This window comes from Callorhinus ursinus, unplaced genomic scaffold (genome assembly GCF_003265705.2).
Source record: "Callorhinus ursinus isolate GAN/ISIS: 27379988/994484 unplaced genomic scaffold, GSC_fseal_2.0 scaffold39, whole genome shotgun sequence".
In the NCBI taxonomy this organism is placed as follows: domain Eukaryota; kingdom Metazoa; phylum Chordata; class Mammalia; order Carnivora; family Otariidae; genus Callorhinus; species Callorhinus ursinus.
Genome location: NW_027397101.1, coordinates 15,321,427 through 15,339,861, shown reverse-complemented (window position 1 = coordinate 15,339,861; position 18,435 = coordinate 15,321,427). Strand labels below are relative to the sequence as shown.

Sequence of the window (18,435 nt, the reverse complement as noted above, 5' to 3'; positions counted from 1 at the left end):
TCCTTTTTCAGTGAATTGAGAGGTAGAACATAGTAGCAATCAGACACAGTATCAATTTTTCACTTTTAAACAAAGTGAAGTTTTTATCACTTCAAAATGTGACAATGATTATGATTTTGTTGTGACTTTGACCTTACACTAAAATGTATGCCGATGCCCAGGGGGAATTCTAGTTTGAAAAAGTTAATTGGGATCCCATTTGTAGCTCCACATAATTGATTTTAATTAATAAATGTGGCTTCCTATATATCTGTTGTTCATTGTCAATGAACGGAAAGGTATTTACATTTTAACATTGTAGAAATTCCTACTCCTGTATTTTAATTGGAGATTTACTATCATGATTTTTCTTTATACACAAAGCACAATAGCTTATTTACATTGTCATATAGTTGACTTTTAAAACGTGCCCAAAATCTTCACACTCTCTGCTTAAATACCATGGAGTTGGTGCAACCTATCATTATTTTTTTTTTAATCTCTACCTTCACACCCATTTTCAGAAATACTACCAGTTATTAAATGTTGGGGTCTTCTCTAGGATAACTAGGCTGCTTCTCAGCTTTTCTTATCATGTGTTCAAGAAGCCACTTTCTCAGATTCAGGGTTAGGGTTAGGGTATGTGCTTGATATTTTGCCATTCAGGGACCTCTCCAGAGGGTTAGGGTTAGGGTTAAGGTTACTGTTAGGGTTAGAGTTAGGATTAGGGTTAGGTTTAGGGTTATGGGTTAGGGTATGTGCCCACAACCTACCATTTTATTTTTTTATTTTTAATGTTTCAAGTTTTTATTTAAATTTTGGTTAGTTAACATACAACCTACCATTTTAAATAGAGTTGAAACACAGAACCCATTAAAAAAGGTTTTGACTCTTCCTAGTTTTGAAAAACAATCCTTAGAGCTCTAATTCTAATGTGCACGCATAAGGAAGAAAGTAACAGAGGGAAAGTAAATGAAGGAAGAAATTTAACCTATTATTTTTCAACCAGGTGTTTTTGTGATACAATTCATAAGAGAATTGGTCATTTGTCATTAGACCATAGACTGATTAGGATTCTCCATTTTTTCATAGTCTTCAACATAGTGTTGATATTGATCCGTGAGAAGAGGCTGATTTGCTTCATCCATGTTGTTTCTGGCCCTAATCAGGCAAGAAGCACCCCCGAAAATGACTGCAACCAGTAATAAAGCAGCAACTACTGCTATGGTAACAATCTCAGAAATACTAAAATTCCGACCTATTGGAAAAATAAAAGGGAAACAAAGAATAAACAGTAAAATAGTGGCCACTGAAAATCAGATACCCTAAACTTAGGCACTGTTGCAGGCATTTTACCAAATTCTTCATATATAATTTTTACTGGTCACATTGCTGATGATAGCACCTGTCATCTTGAAGGCACTTCCCAATTTCTCATAATAAGTGGACCCTATTGGGATAGTTATTGTTAATTCCATTCTAAAGTTTAAGAAAATGGTGCTGTAGGGTTTGAGCCACTTGGGTCACTTGGTTAGTAGGCACTAGAGTTGGTTTGGGGCACAAGTCTTTCAGAATCCATGTGCTGTGCGCTCTTCCACCCTACTGCCTTTGTTGAGAAGGGACTGGAAATTAAATAAGAAACTTTTCAATTTCAAAATCTCAGAAAAAGCAATGAGGAGTATCTCACTCCATTTTTTTTCATAATAAAGATAATGAGGCACAATTATGTAGTAGAAAAATTGGGGCATATTACATAGGCCTAAGCTCAAAGTTCATTCTCCCTGCCTACTAAAAATGTGATCTTTGACAATTACCCTTTCTAAGCTAATCATGGCTAGCCCCTTCTACCTTATTTGTAAAGTGAGGATTACACTTGTTACCTCAGAGAGTGGTAGGGATTAATGGGATAGTGTGCTATATAATCAACTTAATTCCAGGTCAGAGCAAGCTCTCAACAAATATTAAATTCAATCTCTTTATCCTGAAATAAAAATCCACGTAACATCTTCTAAATCTAAGTGGAAAATAGAGGCCACAGAATACTGTGACTACCTTAAAAGGCAACAAATTTGCTTTGGGAAGTTTCCACAGTAAAGGTACATTTTCAATACTCACTTGGCCATTGAACTTCATAAGTATAACCCAAATTATCTGGAGCAGTAACAAACATTTCTATGTTGGTAACTGGGGGCCAGAATGGCACCATGTTGTATTGTCTGTTGTGCCCAATTGGGGCATTTTCCAGTGGAAACATGGATACATCTACAATATGCCAAAGACATCTTGTTAATAGACATAATAAAGTTAGTATTAATAGATTATTATGTTCTGAAGGTGACCTGAAATATTCTAGGATAACATAAAAACTTCTTTTATATTTTACACTGCATAAAGACATAAAAATAGTTTTGCTACAGCAGAACAGGGAATTGCATAAAACAGAGTTCAAATGCTTTGAATACAGCACTAGCATATCATTCAATAGATCAAAAAAGTTTAAAAGCAGGGAAGTTTTAGTATTTTATCATCTATGATGATCACTAATTGTTTGATTTTTAAATTACAAAACTTATTTGAAAAAATTCATTGAACTTATTTTTCCAAAGATGGACCTGTAGTTTGCTGTAGCTTCATCTTAAATTTAAATTTGAGAGGTACTGTATCTAATGGAAGTTTGTCCTTGAATGTGAATATATCTGTTTAGTATTCTTCACTTTTTCTGTTTATCTTCAGAGATATAAATATTAACTTATGTCCAGATTTTACTCTGTTAGAAAAAACACAATTTTAAATCAAGGTCCTGGAATATTATTTACTTCCTGCCACCTCTCCTCTTTCTACTTAAATGCAAGTTACAGGTGTTTATATTATTAGTGAGTTTATGTCATCAGGGATAAAAGGACTGATATGCTCTTTGTGGCAAAAGCTTATTCTTTTATGCTATTGTTGTTCTGCATTTATGTTGATACAACTAAACCAGATGGGATATCTCAAAACCAGAGTTGGAAGCGGGCTTGGGCAGGACATGAGTGGGAATATATTTAGAAGAGCTGGAATATGTGAGAAGGCTAATGGAGTATTAGATTTTTCTGTTTGCAAGAAATATATTATCTGAACAGTCACTGTGATCCTGGGAAGCACAGAAGAGTGTTTTAGCATCTACTCTGAAAAAAAAGTCGATCATAAAAATGGTATGTAGTGTTTATATTTTTGTGACTTTAAATTTACTATGTATTAATGCTAATTAAATATTTATCTGTTCAAATCCGTTGAGCTTTTACCAATGCCAGATACTGGTCTAGCAATGGAGGTGATGGCACTGAACAAAACAGAGAAAATGCCTGGTCTCAAGGAACTCACATTTTGGCGTATTATTGTTAATTATTTATTAAAGTTAGATATTAAAGTTAATAATTCAGATAAAATTTTAACTTTCCATTTCACCTTTCTACTAGAACCTGACTTGATCAGCCTCAACTCAGTTCAGCATCAGCTGTGTGATAAAGTCATACCCATTAAAATGAGTGGAGGAATAATCATAAAAATAACAAACAATAACAGTAGAATTGTCATGAAACTTTCCTATGCAAGACCCTTCAGTGGCTCTCCATCTCAGAGGTTCATCCAACATCCCTCAGGATCTCCCCCTGTTGTCCTTCTGACCTTATTTCCCATCATTTTCTTTCCACTCTGCTCCAGTCTCAGTGGGCTCCTTTGTTCATCTAGGGATGATCTTCCTCCATGCATTTACCTCATACTCCCTAACCCCATTCCTGATTTTCTTTGTCTACAAAAACCTTCCCTGATCTAACATACTATATATTTATTTACATATTTTTACTGTCATTTCTACTAACAACTAAGAGAGTCCCAGGAGGGAAAATATTTTTGTGTGTTTTTTATGCTACTGTATTTCTGGTACCTAGAAGACTACGTAAGGAACAGTAGGTGTTCATACTATATTTTCCAGCTTTACTGAGGTCCACCTGATAAAAAATTGTCTATATTTAAGGTGTGTGACATGATGATTTACAAACGGTCAGCAGGTATGTGAAAAAGTACTGAATATCACTAATCATTAGAAAATGCAGATTAGAACCATAATGAGAGATCACACGTCTTAGGATGGTGATTATCGAAAAGAAAAGAGATAACAAGTGTTGGCAAGAGTGTGGAGAAATGGGAGCTGTTGTGCACTATTGGTGGGACTTGGTGCAGCTACTATGGAAACAGAAATGGAAGTTCCTCGAAAAATTAAAAATAGAACTACCATATGATCCAGCAATGCCACTTCTGGGGGTATATGTAAAAGACATGAAATTAGTATCTCAAAGAGATGTCTGCACCTGTGTTCATTGCAGCATTATTCACAATAGCCAGGATATGGAATCAGATAATATTTGTGAAAGGATTTGAGTGTATGTGTAATTACTTCATTTCTCTCAGGGCAAAATAGTAGTGATTGGTCCTAGGAAATGTATAAACTGCTTCTTCTGAAAAAACTGAACTTCTGGAGTACTATATTTAAAACTTAATTCACATAATTCTCACTTAAAAAAAAGAGACTTGAATTAAATGTGCACATGGATACAAAATGTTAGTGAATAAAATTTAACATTATATTAAATAAAGTTTGAATGTTCTATACTGTTCTACCTCAGGTCTAATGAGAGGATTCTGTAACAGACATTACCCTGCAAATGACTATAATTTCCTTCAGCTGTAAAATGTAACTCTTATTCCATTCTGACCCTAATAATTTTATAACCCTATAATTTTTGAAGAGTTCTCATTATCTATAAAAACCTTGAAGAATAATTCCATCCTCCACTCATAGACTCATTTTCAACAGAGACTTCTGCAATAAGGATAATTTTAGAAATCTTCCCAATCATTTTATTTTTTTCTCTAACATAGTTGTTCTATGACATTGTTTTTCAAGGGACATTTGCAGATACATGGAATATTTAAGCAGGTGGTTAATTGTTAGTGTTTAGTGTTCATGCAATTTGTAAGTGTTTACATTGGCTTGTCCTATAATTTTATGGCCATATTTTGTCAGAATATGCTCCAGGTACCCTATTTTTCATTTATGGTGCTTTTCCCTCCACTACTCTCCAGGTAACTGAGAAATCTTATGCTATTTATAGCACAAACAAAAGGAGCAGGAAGAAAATAAGAAGAAAGGTGTTTATCTGGTTCATCAGTGACTTTTAATGGATTGTTATGAATGTGAAATAATGATCTTTTCAATCAAGATATGTAAGGCAAAGGAATACTTGTTTTCATGGTTGAAAGAAAGCTCCCCTTAAGAGACTTGCCAGAGTAAGCAAGATTCTCCACTTCCTCTTACTTCTTAAGTAAGTGCTAAGTAAGAAAAACTTACTAACAGCCCTGGCATTGTGAATGGCCGCATAACTACAATTTGTACATTGTTGTCTCGTTCCCAGAAGTGTATGTTTAATGGAAGTTTTTGTTCATTCCTAAACCTATGAACTCCAGTTTACTTGTTATTGTCATAAAAGTAATATAGCTAAACATATGTAAAATGATAATTATGATTGTGGAAAGAGAGGGATTTTGTGTTCTATTAAATATATGAATGCTTAGGAAATATTTGTTGAAGATGAATACCTGAGATATTGGGTAAGAATTAGGAGTGAGCACTATGGTTGTAAAGATAAGGTAGGCATTATGAAAATCTAGAACAATACTGCACTCATCGCATCTCAAGGGTTGTTAATTTCTTGTCTCGCTTAAAAAATAGACATTGTAAATTGTAGATAATTCATTATGGTTGTAGGTATGTAGTAAATATGAATGAAATAAGGTGGCACTCCAATCAGTGAATTCATAGCAGGTGATGAATGAATATTTACATGTAAGTTCTTTGTCTCTTCAGTGATTTTCTGATGAAACATATGATTTTGATCAACACATTAGTTAATTCTCATAATCAGGTTGGATTAGAGGTTTCTACTGTACACACACACACATAACACACACACACACATACACACACAAAGAAATAAGAGACTGGTCGAATTGGATAGATAAATCAATAGATAGTTAATCCCCAACATTATGTTTATGTGTGTGATGAAGTAAAGGCACAGAAGGCAAAATTTAGAACAGTTTTGAAATATGAAAATGTATAATGTTTTAACCAATAGAAGCACTGTCATTATTTGAAAAGTAATGTGAGCCTCTCGGCTGAATAGAAGTGAAGCGAAAATGGCCTTTTAAATAATATTTTTTTAAAAGGCATTAAAATGAAGTTGAAAGAGATTTTCTATGCTGTGATAAAAACCAACATTAACTTTTCAAGTTGGACAAAATTTCCATTTATAGGAGGCCAGAAGTAATAAAAGTCAAAACTGTGGATTGTGAGTATAATTTTTTGTCTTTTAGGTATTGAAGAAGAGCTCAGTATGATTTTTTTATTCACAATGAGAATGTTCCAAAAAAAAAAAAAAGACAATGCCAATGTTCACTGGAAGATATGGGGAAGAAAAAATGGGGCAGCATGGTAGTCATGTTTTCATACTAAAAATGAGAAGAGATTCCGTGCTTAGTCCGAGTGAATGCTAGTAAATATCCTCTTCTAAACATTGTAAGGGATGTTTTGTCTGCATTTGCAAAGTAGTTTGGGATATTTGGAAATGGCTAGATATCATAGCTATTTTATCCTTATTTTGAAGTGCAGTTTAGATGTGTCAAGTGCTTAGTCTATAGTGATAACTATAGCACCTAAGCAGTCTTCTTGCTGAGCCTGCAAAAAATCATATGAAAACATCTTACCAGCATGATATCTTCTCAGCCATTCATCAAAGACCGCATCAGTGAAAGTATGTAGGAGGACAAAAATAGGGTCATTTGGAGATAAATGGGTTTGTCCCCCTGTTCCATTCAGAAATAGATGAGCCAGATTGTGAAGGCTTCGAATAGCAGGGTCATACTTTCCTGTGGGATCGCTGTAACCTAGATATAAAAATAGGGATGAGAATAGTAAAAACCGTCATAAACATCTTACTTTTCAAATCAGCAGCAGTGATTATATTGGGAAACAATTTTTCCTAAGCTTGTCAGGCCAATTTTTGCCTTAACATAGTAGCATTGCTTCTCTGTACCTATGGTTGGTGACATTTCCTGCTATGCCCGAAGCTAGGTTAGCTTTAAGCTAGTGGCCTGACATGCTAAATGTAGCCTCTAGGTTAAAAATAATGACCTGCAAAGGATACCAGTCAAAATATATAGAACACACTCTTTTGACAAGGCAAACATTGGTCTAGTGGAAATAAAGACGATGGAAGTCTCTAGCTCCTTCTAAAAACTGCTGACACAATTGGGAGAACATCCCTCTGATTGTCCTAGAACTTACATTGTCAGATGTTACTTTAGTTTCCTACCTTATTCCTTTTGACTGTCAGCAGATTTATTTTTGAAAATTATCTTATTTTTGTGGATAAGTCACAATTTCTCAGAGCATTCTGACCATGTCTGTACTAGTTTTAAACATCTGGAGAGCCTATTGGTTGAAACATTTATCTAACTTCTGGTAATTATAGGTATTCTCTCTATATAATACATTTCCCATATTCTATATGATATATATATGCTATTCCCATATAATATGTACATATTCCGTATTACATGTATTATATATATATTTTCATGTTATATATCCCATATTATATATTATATGTATTTTCCATACATATTTTCATATATATTATACATATTATATATATCATGCATATATATATTGGGCAGAAGGTGAGGATAGATCACAAATAAAAATGGAGGTTCTATGATGTGGGATGAAGTTATAAGTGTGTGTGTTTGGCTTTAAGAAACGGGTGGGAAAGCAGGGAAAGGTTACATATTATAAAATAAAATTAGAATTTAAAATACATTAACCCATTTGTATAATTACACTCACTCATTTATTTAGCCATGTTTCATACATTTATTCCATTATTTTATTTACAAAATGTTTAAAGATTGCCTATAACATACAGGGTATGTCGGTAGGCTCTGGTCCTTTCATACGTTCTGTCAGGAAATCAGAATAATTTGTCTTTTCATTGGGCTTCAATAAGATGCAATCTACACATTCTTTTAGAAATTAGCGCTTATGGCCTTAGTTTATATACACCAGTTTAGTCAAAATAGAGCGATTATTTATTGAATAATCTCCGAATCAGTGCATTCATATTTAATTATTAAAACTAACATAAAGGTAGAAGAGAATGGCATGCAGTTTTGATGATAAAAGGGGAGAGAATTGAAAATAATGATGAGATATCTATATCAAGTATCTCAGATCATGGGCACAGAGAGATCCATTCCCATTCTTCCTTAGGGGGAAGAGTCTAACATGTTTAATGCTATATATAATGTGAATTTTGACAGTAAGAGGTTTATAATACGTTATATGTGATTCTGTTGTTTTAAAACTTTAAATATGTTTCAATAATGATTTAGAGATATCAAAATTTATTAAAGACATTGGACTTAGAAAATTTGGATTTGAAATTGTGCTCTGTTACTGAGTATCATGGGATATTCATTTTAGCTCTTTGGTCTTTAGTTTCCTCAGCTTTAAAGTGCTTTGACTTAAATAAGGAGAATCAAATTAAATATCATTATATGGTAGTTGAATTTTTATAGACCTTTAAAAAAAGTTACAGGATGATACAAACTTAAATGAAATATATGCGCCAACCAGGCTTTATTGGCTGTCAGCTAACTGTTTAGAATTTTTTATTGTTATTTTTTAAGAAAAAATTTTAATAAGCTCTCAAAGTCTTCAATATTATTTGACTCTATTAGAATTTGATATAGTTATACACCTATTGATCAGCCACCTAACAGATTTGAGTTTAAATACTTTTTAGGTACTTAAGAGATTGAAGAATAATTTCCAAAGTCTTCTCCTATGATAATTAAAAAGAGTTTCATGGTCTGACACTTTAACAAGTTCTTTCTTGAGCAGAGAATTGTGACTGCATAGTAATTGGAGGCAACATTCATGTAAATTCACAGGATCAATGTGTCTTTCAAAGATTTTTTCAAAGAGATCTGAATGTGAACAGTTCAGTGTATTGTGATAACCAGATGAATTCAAAGCACTGATTTCTTTTACTTACCTTCCACAGTGTTTCGGAAACTGTTTGTAGAATTGGAATAAAAAGGAGGGGTGTCGAATGAACCAACTTCCAAGCACTGAGCGACATCCTGTGGTTCTGGAAGACGTTGCACCATTGGTCTAGCCACATTTCCAGCTGGATTTCTCCTAATTGGCCCACCCTCGGTACCTGGAAAAAGGATGGGCTATGTAAACATTTATAGAATATTTAGAGATCCTATCTTTGCTCTTTAATTTTTATACATAGCAAGAACGTGGAAGGATAGGTTCTCCTTGGTAGAAGAGAAAGTTTTAAAAAATACATACTTAGGGGCATTACAGTGAGAAAATTTAAGTTATCATGCAAGCAGAGTTAGATTTGTGATACATAAAATCACCGGAAGGAAAAAAAGGTCACAAAACAGAGGTTCTGGTATTTGTTTAATCAATGTATACTTCTGTAATTAGAATATATTAACATCAAAATTCCTTGGAAAATTGAATTTTACCAAAATAATCTCATAAACTAAATTCCACACTGAAATCTATATTTCACATATATGTGAAATTTTGTACTCAAATGCTATTTGTTTCAAGCCTTCAGAGAAATAAAGAAAAACAATCTAAAATTTCTTTGGGAGGTGGTCTATATTTCAATTGATTCATATTTTACAGCAATTGATGTGAGCAAATAATTAAACTTTTTAAAAGGCAGTAGGAAAAACAGGCAAACAAAGAGCTGTGAGACTAGGGGTAATAAGATAAGTGCCTTAAGGGAGGGAGGGAAGGAGAGAAAGAAAGGGGAAGAGGCAGACAGGAAGGTAGAGAAGGGGGACAGAGAGAGAGAGAGAGACAAAGAGACAAAGAGAGACTGAGAGAGAATATCAATCCTTTCCGCTTAGATGACCCCAGAAGGGCGCCATTAAAGAAGAGAGATTTGCAAAGAGCCCTGAAGGACTGAGGAGAATTTTCAGGTGAAATAGAAGAAATGTTACAAGTCAAACATTTTAGGCAGAGGTAATAACGAGAGATGCTAAGCTTTCTCCTATCTGTAAGATAAGCTCTGTCAGAGCAAGAACTCTATCTGTACTTGCTCACCAATACATCCCTTAATCTTGGCACAGTGCCTGGCATAGAATAGATGCTAAATCATCGTTTGTTGTATGCTGATGCATGGAAAGATCGTGTTGGCTGTAAAAGAGGTCCGTGTGGGAAATGGCTTGCCTGGAGTAGAGGGGGATGTAAGAGAGTAGTGGATGGTGAGAACAATGAAAAGCTAAAGAGCAATAGGAGAAAGTTATATTTAATTCAATAGGAAGTGAAGAGAAGTCTTAGGTAGGTGGGAGGAGAGGAGATCGGTTAGGAGCATTTTGCATTTGTCTCTTCCAGTGGTCTCCAGAGAAGCGTGTGTGTCCTAAGAGTATATGCAGAATAATCCACTGGGGTGAGAAAGGTGATATTACAACCTCCACTTGTATTCATTTTATCTCACTCATAAAGCTTACTCTGTTGTAATGTTTATTATAATTAACATAACAATTAGTACCTGATGAATTAGCATAGCAAATTTATTTATATAATATAAAAATAAAACATACGCCAAGATTGAGATTTGGAAAGTAAATGTACATTTTTTAGGCATACATTGTTATGAGAATTTTCAGATACCACTGGGTAAACTATCAATTCAAGTTTATGTTTTAGGGATTATTGTTCGGGAGGTGTCAATAAATTCCAAGAAAAAATTATAAATTACATGGGTTTCAAAAACACTACATTTCTAATTTGCTCTCACGGAGTTTCATAGTGGAGAATTCCAATAGTAAAGAAACTAGTTTAAACCAGTTTAATTTAACCCAGGGCTATTTAGATTTGTTTGCACATGGACAACCTCTGCCAATGCGCCTAAAAACATCGTATGGATTGGAGTCTTGTGGAGTTTTCACGCAGGAAGGAATAAAAAGTTCTGAGTGTCTGAAGGAGAAAGTAGATTTAGGAAATACTGTGTAGAAACAACATTTTTCTTGTGATGAATCAGTGATGCTATCTTACTGATTAGAAGACGCTTAGGTGTCACTAATTCACTCTTTCAAAGTTACCAAGTTTGGTGCATTAATGGGACATTGGAGAGACATCGTGCAACAAGCCCATGATAATACAGGCATGGGATATGCAAGGAAGATTTGCCCTAAAAATGTTCATGCATGGCTGTCCTGTAAAAGATGATCAATGGAACCATAGGAATGGATTATTTCATCCAAAGACAGTAGAGAAAGGAAAGAATCTCTAGGAGAATTATTTTTTTAAAGATTTTATTAATTTATTAGGGAGAGAAAGAGAATGTGCAAGCACAAACAGGGGAGCGGGGCAGAAGGCAGAGGGAGAAGCAGGCTCCCCGCTGAGCAGGAAGCCAGACACAGGGTTAGATCCTAGGACCCTGGAACCATGACCTGAGCAGAAGACAGAGGCTTAACCAACAGAGACACCCAGGTGCCCCTTTCTAGGAGAATTATATAAGCTATCATATTAAAGCATTTGACACCGTATCAGATACATAGTATGTGTTGAATCAACTATTAGTTTCCTTTTATCTTTCACTGGCCTAATAAATAAAATGCTTGGTATTTATATCTTGAACTAAGACAAGGAGTAATCTTCAAATTTGTTTCATTTAAAATATATAATCTTAATTTTTCATGAAACTTTGTGTCCTGTTATGAGACTTAGACTAACTGATGGAAAAGACTGTGATGAAACAGTATCTTCTTTCCAATTATCCACCTAAGCTGTGCTATACTTTGGTATCCAATCATCTGTATGAGCAGAAAATGTCTGGAAAAAAATCCCAGGCCAAAATATAATAGCCTGCTGAGAGATTAATGTTTTGGTATCTAAAGATATATTGATTCTCAATTTTATTTCAAGGGGGGGGGATCACTCATTCAGCATGCCAAACAAATAAGAAATTTATTCTAAGTTTTAAACTTCTAAAGAAAAAAATTAATACACTGTCACTTCTCTTTTCCGTTATTCTTATACACAGGTAAACAATCTTCTAATGGTGAAAAAAATCTACTGATATTTTTGTTCTATTTAGAATATTCTTTTTTAAAGAATATCCTTTTTTAAATTTATAAAGGAATTTATTTTAAACTTAAGAGAATATATGTAAAATGTACTATGAAGATGTTAATAAAACAAATTTCCAAAAATCTAGTTTTTACATGGAAGAACAAGTTTAAAATAACTGAGCATGCCTGAAAAAGAAAAATAAGACGAGGTAGGGAGACTCTAATAATTAAGACCTTGTGTTAGTACCACAGAGACTAATAATGTGATCCAAGTAAGAGAATGGTACACTCAGGAACAGATCCACATATAACAGAAACTTGGCCCAAGGCAGAAGTGGCATTTAAATCACTGGAGAAAGGATGCTAGCTAGGACAGCATTCTCTTTACATGTTCACTTTGAAAGAGATGGAAAGTAGTTGTAGTTAGCAGGCAGACATTTTCTGTACAGTATCTTCCTTTTCTTTTCTTTTTTTTTAAGTTTTATTTATTTATTTCATTTATTTGAGAGAGAGAGAGCACCCAGGGGGAGGGGCAGAGAGAGAGAGAGAGAGAGAGAGAGAGAGAATCTCAAACAAACTCCCCTCTGAGCCACAGCCTGATGCCAGGCTTGATCCCAAGACCCTGAGACCATGACCTGAGGCAAAACCAAGAGTCTGACACTTAACCAACTGAGCAACCAAGGCGCCCCAGAATCTTCCTTTTCTTAAAGATATCCTTCACATCACCTTTTGGTTTTGACCCTCTGACTAGAATTGTACTCTTTGGGCACTTCAACTCTTTCTGCACATTTCACTTTTCCCAGGGAAATGATTTTCTATGAGATTCTAGCACAAGACACATGACTACTAAGCAGTGCTGAGTGTGCTAAGAGGATGAATTTTATATAACCATACATTTCCAAAATAAAAGAGTGAATGTTTACAGAATAAGAGAGTGAGCAATGCACTAACCAAATTGCTTAAGGGAAGCAATATAAAAATGTATAGACACTTTCTGTCTGCCCTCGAACCTTAGAGATTGCCTTGAATAGCCCCAGTGTTCAAGGAATATATCTGTACATTGATTCTCTAAAGTAAAAGTAGATTTTCTTCTAAAGTCCTTAGTAGAATGAAGGGCCTTCAGGCAACACATTTAACCTCTTTATCTAGTAGGGAATTCTGAATCCTGGATGTCATTTGGAACTTACTATTACAAAGGGTTCCCAGGGTATCATAATCCTCCAAGGATTCACAGACCACTCGCCATTGAGAAAAGACAGAATTCAGGCTGATAAGAGTGGGATCAAAGTTGCTTCTGGATCCCATCAGGTCATCGGTGCAAATGTCACAGATGTTCCTCCCAGTCGCAAAATTCCAGTAGGGAAGGGAGAACGAAGGATCCTGCAACATTTCCTAGATCACAGAAACTCTTATTAGCGTTCTCTGCTTTTGTTTAAAATTCTCCCTCTTCGCTTGGTTTTCTCCCCAGCAGTCTGTTTCTATCAGCTCTCTTGGGGCAATTAGAACCAGTGAGTATATCCGTGGTGTCTGAGGAGCCAGAGGAATTAAATACCTTATTTAGCAAAGCTTCTCATATACTACAAGGAGTCATTGAGGCATTAGAGAGAATGAAACTCAACTCATTATAGAGAAGTTTCTGCATAAGATTTTTTTTTTTTTTAGGGGGTGGGGAAGTCTTCCCTTTCATTTTTAGGCAGGTAATTACATTTCTATTGGTTATACCAAAAAATGTCAATAATAACTTTCACTCCTTGACACTTTACCTCCTTCTGTTTTCATATCTTTAATTCAAGCATCACCAAGTCTGGGTCTGTAGCCAGATCCAGGCTTTAAATATGTTACATAGAGCAGTACTTTTTGTTTTGTGTCTGTCTTTTAAAATTTAACTTAAATGACTTTAGGCAGTTGGAGTCTGGTCTTTAAAATGTTTTGGGGGTTAGCGAGGGTGGTGGAAGAAGCCTACGGATTAGAGTGAGGCAGACCTCAGGGGTACATTCCAGGTTTTCCAAGCACCAGATATATGGATTTGACTTTTCACGGGTTACACAGGCTCTTTCACACTTACCTTATCTGCCTGGGCACTGAAGGTGTTTTACTTAAAGACCCCTGCTTCAGAATCTAATCTGTGAAGCCTTGGGTTTCTGCTTAAAACAAATACCGTCAGGAAATATTAAACGGCAGCAAAATATTTCTTTGTGCATACTGTTCTTTAGCCCAGGAACCAAAGTTTCCCTTCAGAGCCGACCTCAACAATTTTAAAAGTACTGGACTCAAGATCACATGCTTATTTTATCGAGTTCCCTAAAACATGCATTTATTGTACTTGTTCTCTTTCCCTTAGGCCTTTGGGGAGTTATGTTTAGAGTGTAGAGCGTGCCATTGTTTTATCTCACCTCCAAAGCATTTAGTACATTTCTGCTTTTTTACTCTAAGCCCTTTCTAGGAAGCATCTCCTTGTCCTCGGGGTATTTTAGAGGACCAAAAGCTTTCCAAGGTATCCTTGGTTATTGATCTCCAAGGCTGTAGAGTCCTTGTTTAGAAGCCATTGTTCTGGTTCACAAAAATTAGTGACAGCTTCCAGGGGATCATTAAGAGTCAGTTTGTGGTTCAGAACTGACGTTTGGGAGCTGGAGCATATTCATGTGGCATTTCAACTGTGCATTACATTTAGATTGTAATTTGTTGGATTCCTCGTGCTGTCGGGTTTTAAAAATGTAAGTCACAGAGGTCGAAGTTTACACAGGAAAAATCGAAGCTTTCAGATACTTTCCACCTGCCCTTTCGTTTTGGTGTGCCCATGGGAAAATGACTTGAAGGCACAGAGATCTGGAGTTGATTACAAATGACAGATTTATCTACTCATGATCTACTAAATGTCTTACTTGTAATCAGAGCTATAAAATATGAAGTTCAGAGTAGCAGATGAATTAATTTAATCACTCTCAAACTGCATATGTTTGGACTGCTTTCATACCAATATTTTATTCTGTATTTTAGGGCATTAATTCTCTCTCTTCTAACCATTTATTTTCTTGTGATAATGCTGAACACAGGCATACTGCAAATCAATAGATGAATCTAAGCACCTTTTCTGCCCTCAGATATTTTTCAGATTAATTTTTAGATTTCAATTTGAGGGAAGGAATCCATTTCACTTAGAAAACAGGTTCACTTTATGGATTTCCTAGTTGAGATCTAATAATTTAAAATTTCATTTGAAAATTCCAATACTTTTCTCAAGAAAAAGCAATTAGCAAAAGAAACTATAATAATAAAGTATCTGTGTTAGCGGGATGCTTTAATGTGGTTTGAGCCTCTCTGCTTAAAAATAAGCAGGAGATACTTATGTTTGGGTTGAGGTTCACTTTATGCCAAAAAAGTTGATGCTTTTTAAGTAAAAATGCTATCTGACTGATGAGATATTTTATTAGGTTTCTTCCACAAGCCTTGAAGTGGCAGGGGGCATGGGAACAAAATGGCATTCAATGAAAATATGAGAGTATAAATGGAAAAGGTTTTTTTTCATAATTTAAACCCTGTACCATATTAGAATCATCAGGTGGTCTAATGGGGGATGTATTTGGGACTTGGTAGCCTGAGAAGTGTATGTACACTTGTTTCATCCAAACCAGGAGGAGGGGGAATTGGTTTACATTCAAGAAGGAAGACACAGCAAGTGATATTCTTTTGTTGCAAGCTATATGAAGATCATTTTTTTCAATTACAGAATATGTAGAATATGCCTAACACTTTAAATCACCCCTACAAATGTCCCAACTGGCTCCCTCATTGTTGATGTTATTTTCTTTTCCCTTCACAAAAGATAAAGATTAATTAATGAGTAAGTAATCTGTACAGGCAGAAACTTCACAGAATGTCAAAGGCAGATTAATCACATGTTTAGATCATTGAGAACCAGTGAATTAAGATGACTTACAAACTGGACCTGAAAACTGAAATGTTTCATGGATACCTGCATGTCTCTCTCCAACTGCAGGAGGTGGTACCTGTGCCACGTGAGAAAAGCTGGTCCTTCATGAGAGAAATCCACTTCACCAAAGCTTTCCTGGCCTGGCCCAAGGAAAGTGTTTTTGACTGAGTAATAGTGTGTCCAAACAAAGTAGTTATAAATGGAAATGTTCTCAAATTGTGGCGTGTTGCCATCGGGCCCCAGTATTTCTTCTGATCTCCTGGTCGCAATGACAAACTGAGGGTGAATGGTGCGCTTTGCCATATCTAAGGCCTGGACGAAGTGGTTCTTCTCTTCTGCACTCAAGTCCAGAAGGTTTCTCCTGACTTCAAGAAGATTCAAACATGAAAACATCGGCCTCGTGAGCATAATCATAACACCATGTCCCATTTACCCACTAATGATAATTTGCATGCATGCTTAAATCATGTTATACTTTTTAAAATACCCCTTACTAAAATGCCTTCTTTAGGCCTGTTTTCTTACCACCCCCCCCCCAGGATTTCTGTTAGCTTTCTTTAATCTGACTGTGGACTTTATGATTTTGTGATCTTGTATTTATTTCTGCTCATCATGGGCATATTTTGGGAACTTTCTACCTTCTTAAAATCATAAACCTTGCAGAAACATGGCAGAGTGGTTAAGACCAGAGACTTATTCTATGACTCTGCACACATTTTTCTGTCTCAGCTTTTCATCTGTAAGGTGTGTGTAAAAACAATATCTGCTTTACATAGTTGTAAAGATTAAAAAGGACACACATAAAAATTATATCAGAGCCTGGCTCATAACAAAGACTCAATAAAAGTCTTGTTAGACCCTTGGTCCAATGTTTGGCACATAGAAAACAACCAAGTATTGCTGGATTTACTCTTTAGAGCTTTGTTATTTATTATTATTTAATAGGGCACAGGCGAGGCTTGTCATCTCAAATGGCTAAACTTGATCATAACAGTGGGCAGGTCTATTGTGGGTTAGCAAGGGCCGTGGAAGAAGCTCATGGTTCACTGACCTCAGGGGTGAATTCCAGGGTTTCCAGGTCCCAGCTATATGGATTAGACCTTTCTGAACCTCACTTACGACAATTAACATAACTACCTTGAGATGTTTCTGAAAGGTCTAGTCATAAACACCTAGCACAGTTCCTCGAATAGCGTGATCGCCCAGTAAGTGTTTCAGAAGAAAATCCCATCACTCAGATCTGAGCCTTGACTCTTTAAACTGTATAAACTTATTAGCCTCTCCAGGCCTCAGCTTCCTCAACTGAGTTATAGGATTTCCAGGCATTCTTCCAGTTCCAATGATTTAGTTTTCTCTTAAACACATTGAGCCTCAGGAAGAACGAACTGTGTCTCCACTCATATCCCCACTTACCTGTGAGAACCCTCTGGTCACAGGCAGCTCCTCTCCATCCAGGACGGCAAGTCCCACAGTTGTGTCCTGAGAAATTGCCATTGCAGAGGCATGTCCTGTTGAAGAACCGTGTGGGCCAAGCCTCCCGATCATCTCTGCCGTCGTGGGGGTAATGGGGGCTGTGGGGTCGGAAGTCTGCAGTCACTGCCTCACACCTGCCCCGCCCCGATGAGGAACCACAGCGGTCAGTCCCGGGCCTAGACAGGGGGGACAGGTCTGGACAACACACACCATTTCTTAAGGCCTCAACAGTGGCACACTCTCTTGGGAATTGAGCCCAGGTCTGATGAAAAAAAAGCAAGGGCAAGAAGATGCATCCTAGAGAGAGGAGTTTATGAGCTTTCATTCTGCTCTAAGCAAGAGTGAAGAACAAATCTCTGGTTTGCAGCCCTTTGTGCAGAGACTGAAGCACATAAAATAAAAACCAGGCTGAAAAGGAGAAAACACAATGAAATTACCTAAGTTTTCCTTCTGTGCTGTTATAAACAGGCATGAGCCCTTCCCAGCCCCCTTCAAAATGCTTTTCATATCTGTAAAATGACATTTCTAGCGAATCATAAAAATAGTAATTTACCTTTAAAAACTTGACATATTTAATACCTACGTAATTAAATCCCCTGTCCTAGCATTCAGCTTTCTTCATCTTAAATTTCTATTTATTAAAAAAAATACTCATCATAGGTGTCTCTTATCAAAAGCACTCATTAACAGGTCACAGCCATTAATTACATTTAACCATGAAGCTGGAAGAAGAATTGGAAGCAGATCTTCAGCAAGTTCATTTCCGCGACTTGAAGTCTCCCATCCTAATGGAGCTTTGGCGAGAGTCCACCCACTCCCCATAGAGCTTCTCTCCAGTACCTTACACTCCG

The 18,435-nt window shown here is 36.0% G+C and overlaps 1 protein-coding gene across 1 annotated transcript; it reads right to left on the bottom strand.

Moving 5' to 3' along the window:
- Positions 1-1,031: 1,031 nt before the first annotated feature.
- Positions 1,032-17,909, bottom strand: TYRP1 (tyrosinase related protein 1). Its single transcript, XM_025887882.2, has 7 exons — positions 17,525-17,909; positions 16,154-16,476; positions 13,368-13,572; positions 9,132-9,299; positions 6,781-6,960; positions 2,095-2,241; positions 1,032-1,237 (listed from the first exon to the last, which is right to left on the bottom strand). Exons 1-7 carry the CDS (start codon positions 17,907-17,909, stop codon positions 1,032-1,034), a joined length of 1,614 nt encoding a protein of 537 aa, XP_025743667.1.
- Positions 17,910-18,435: the final 526 nt, after the last annotated feature.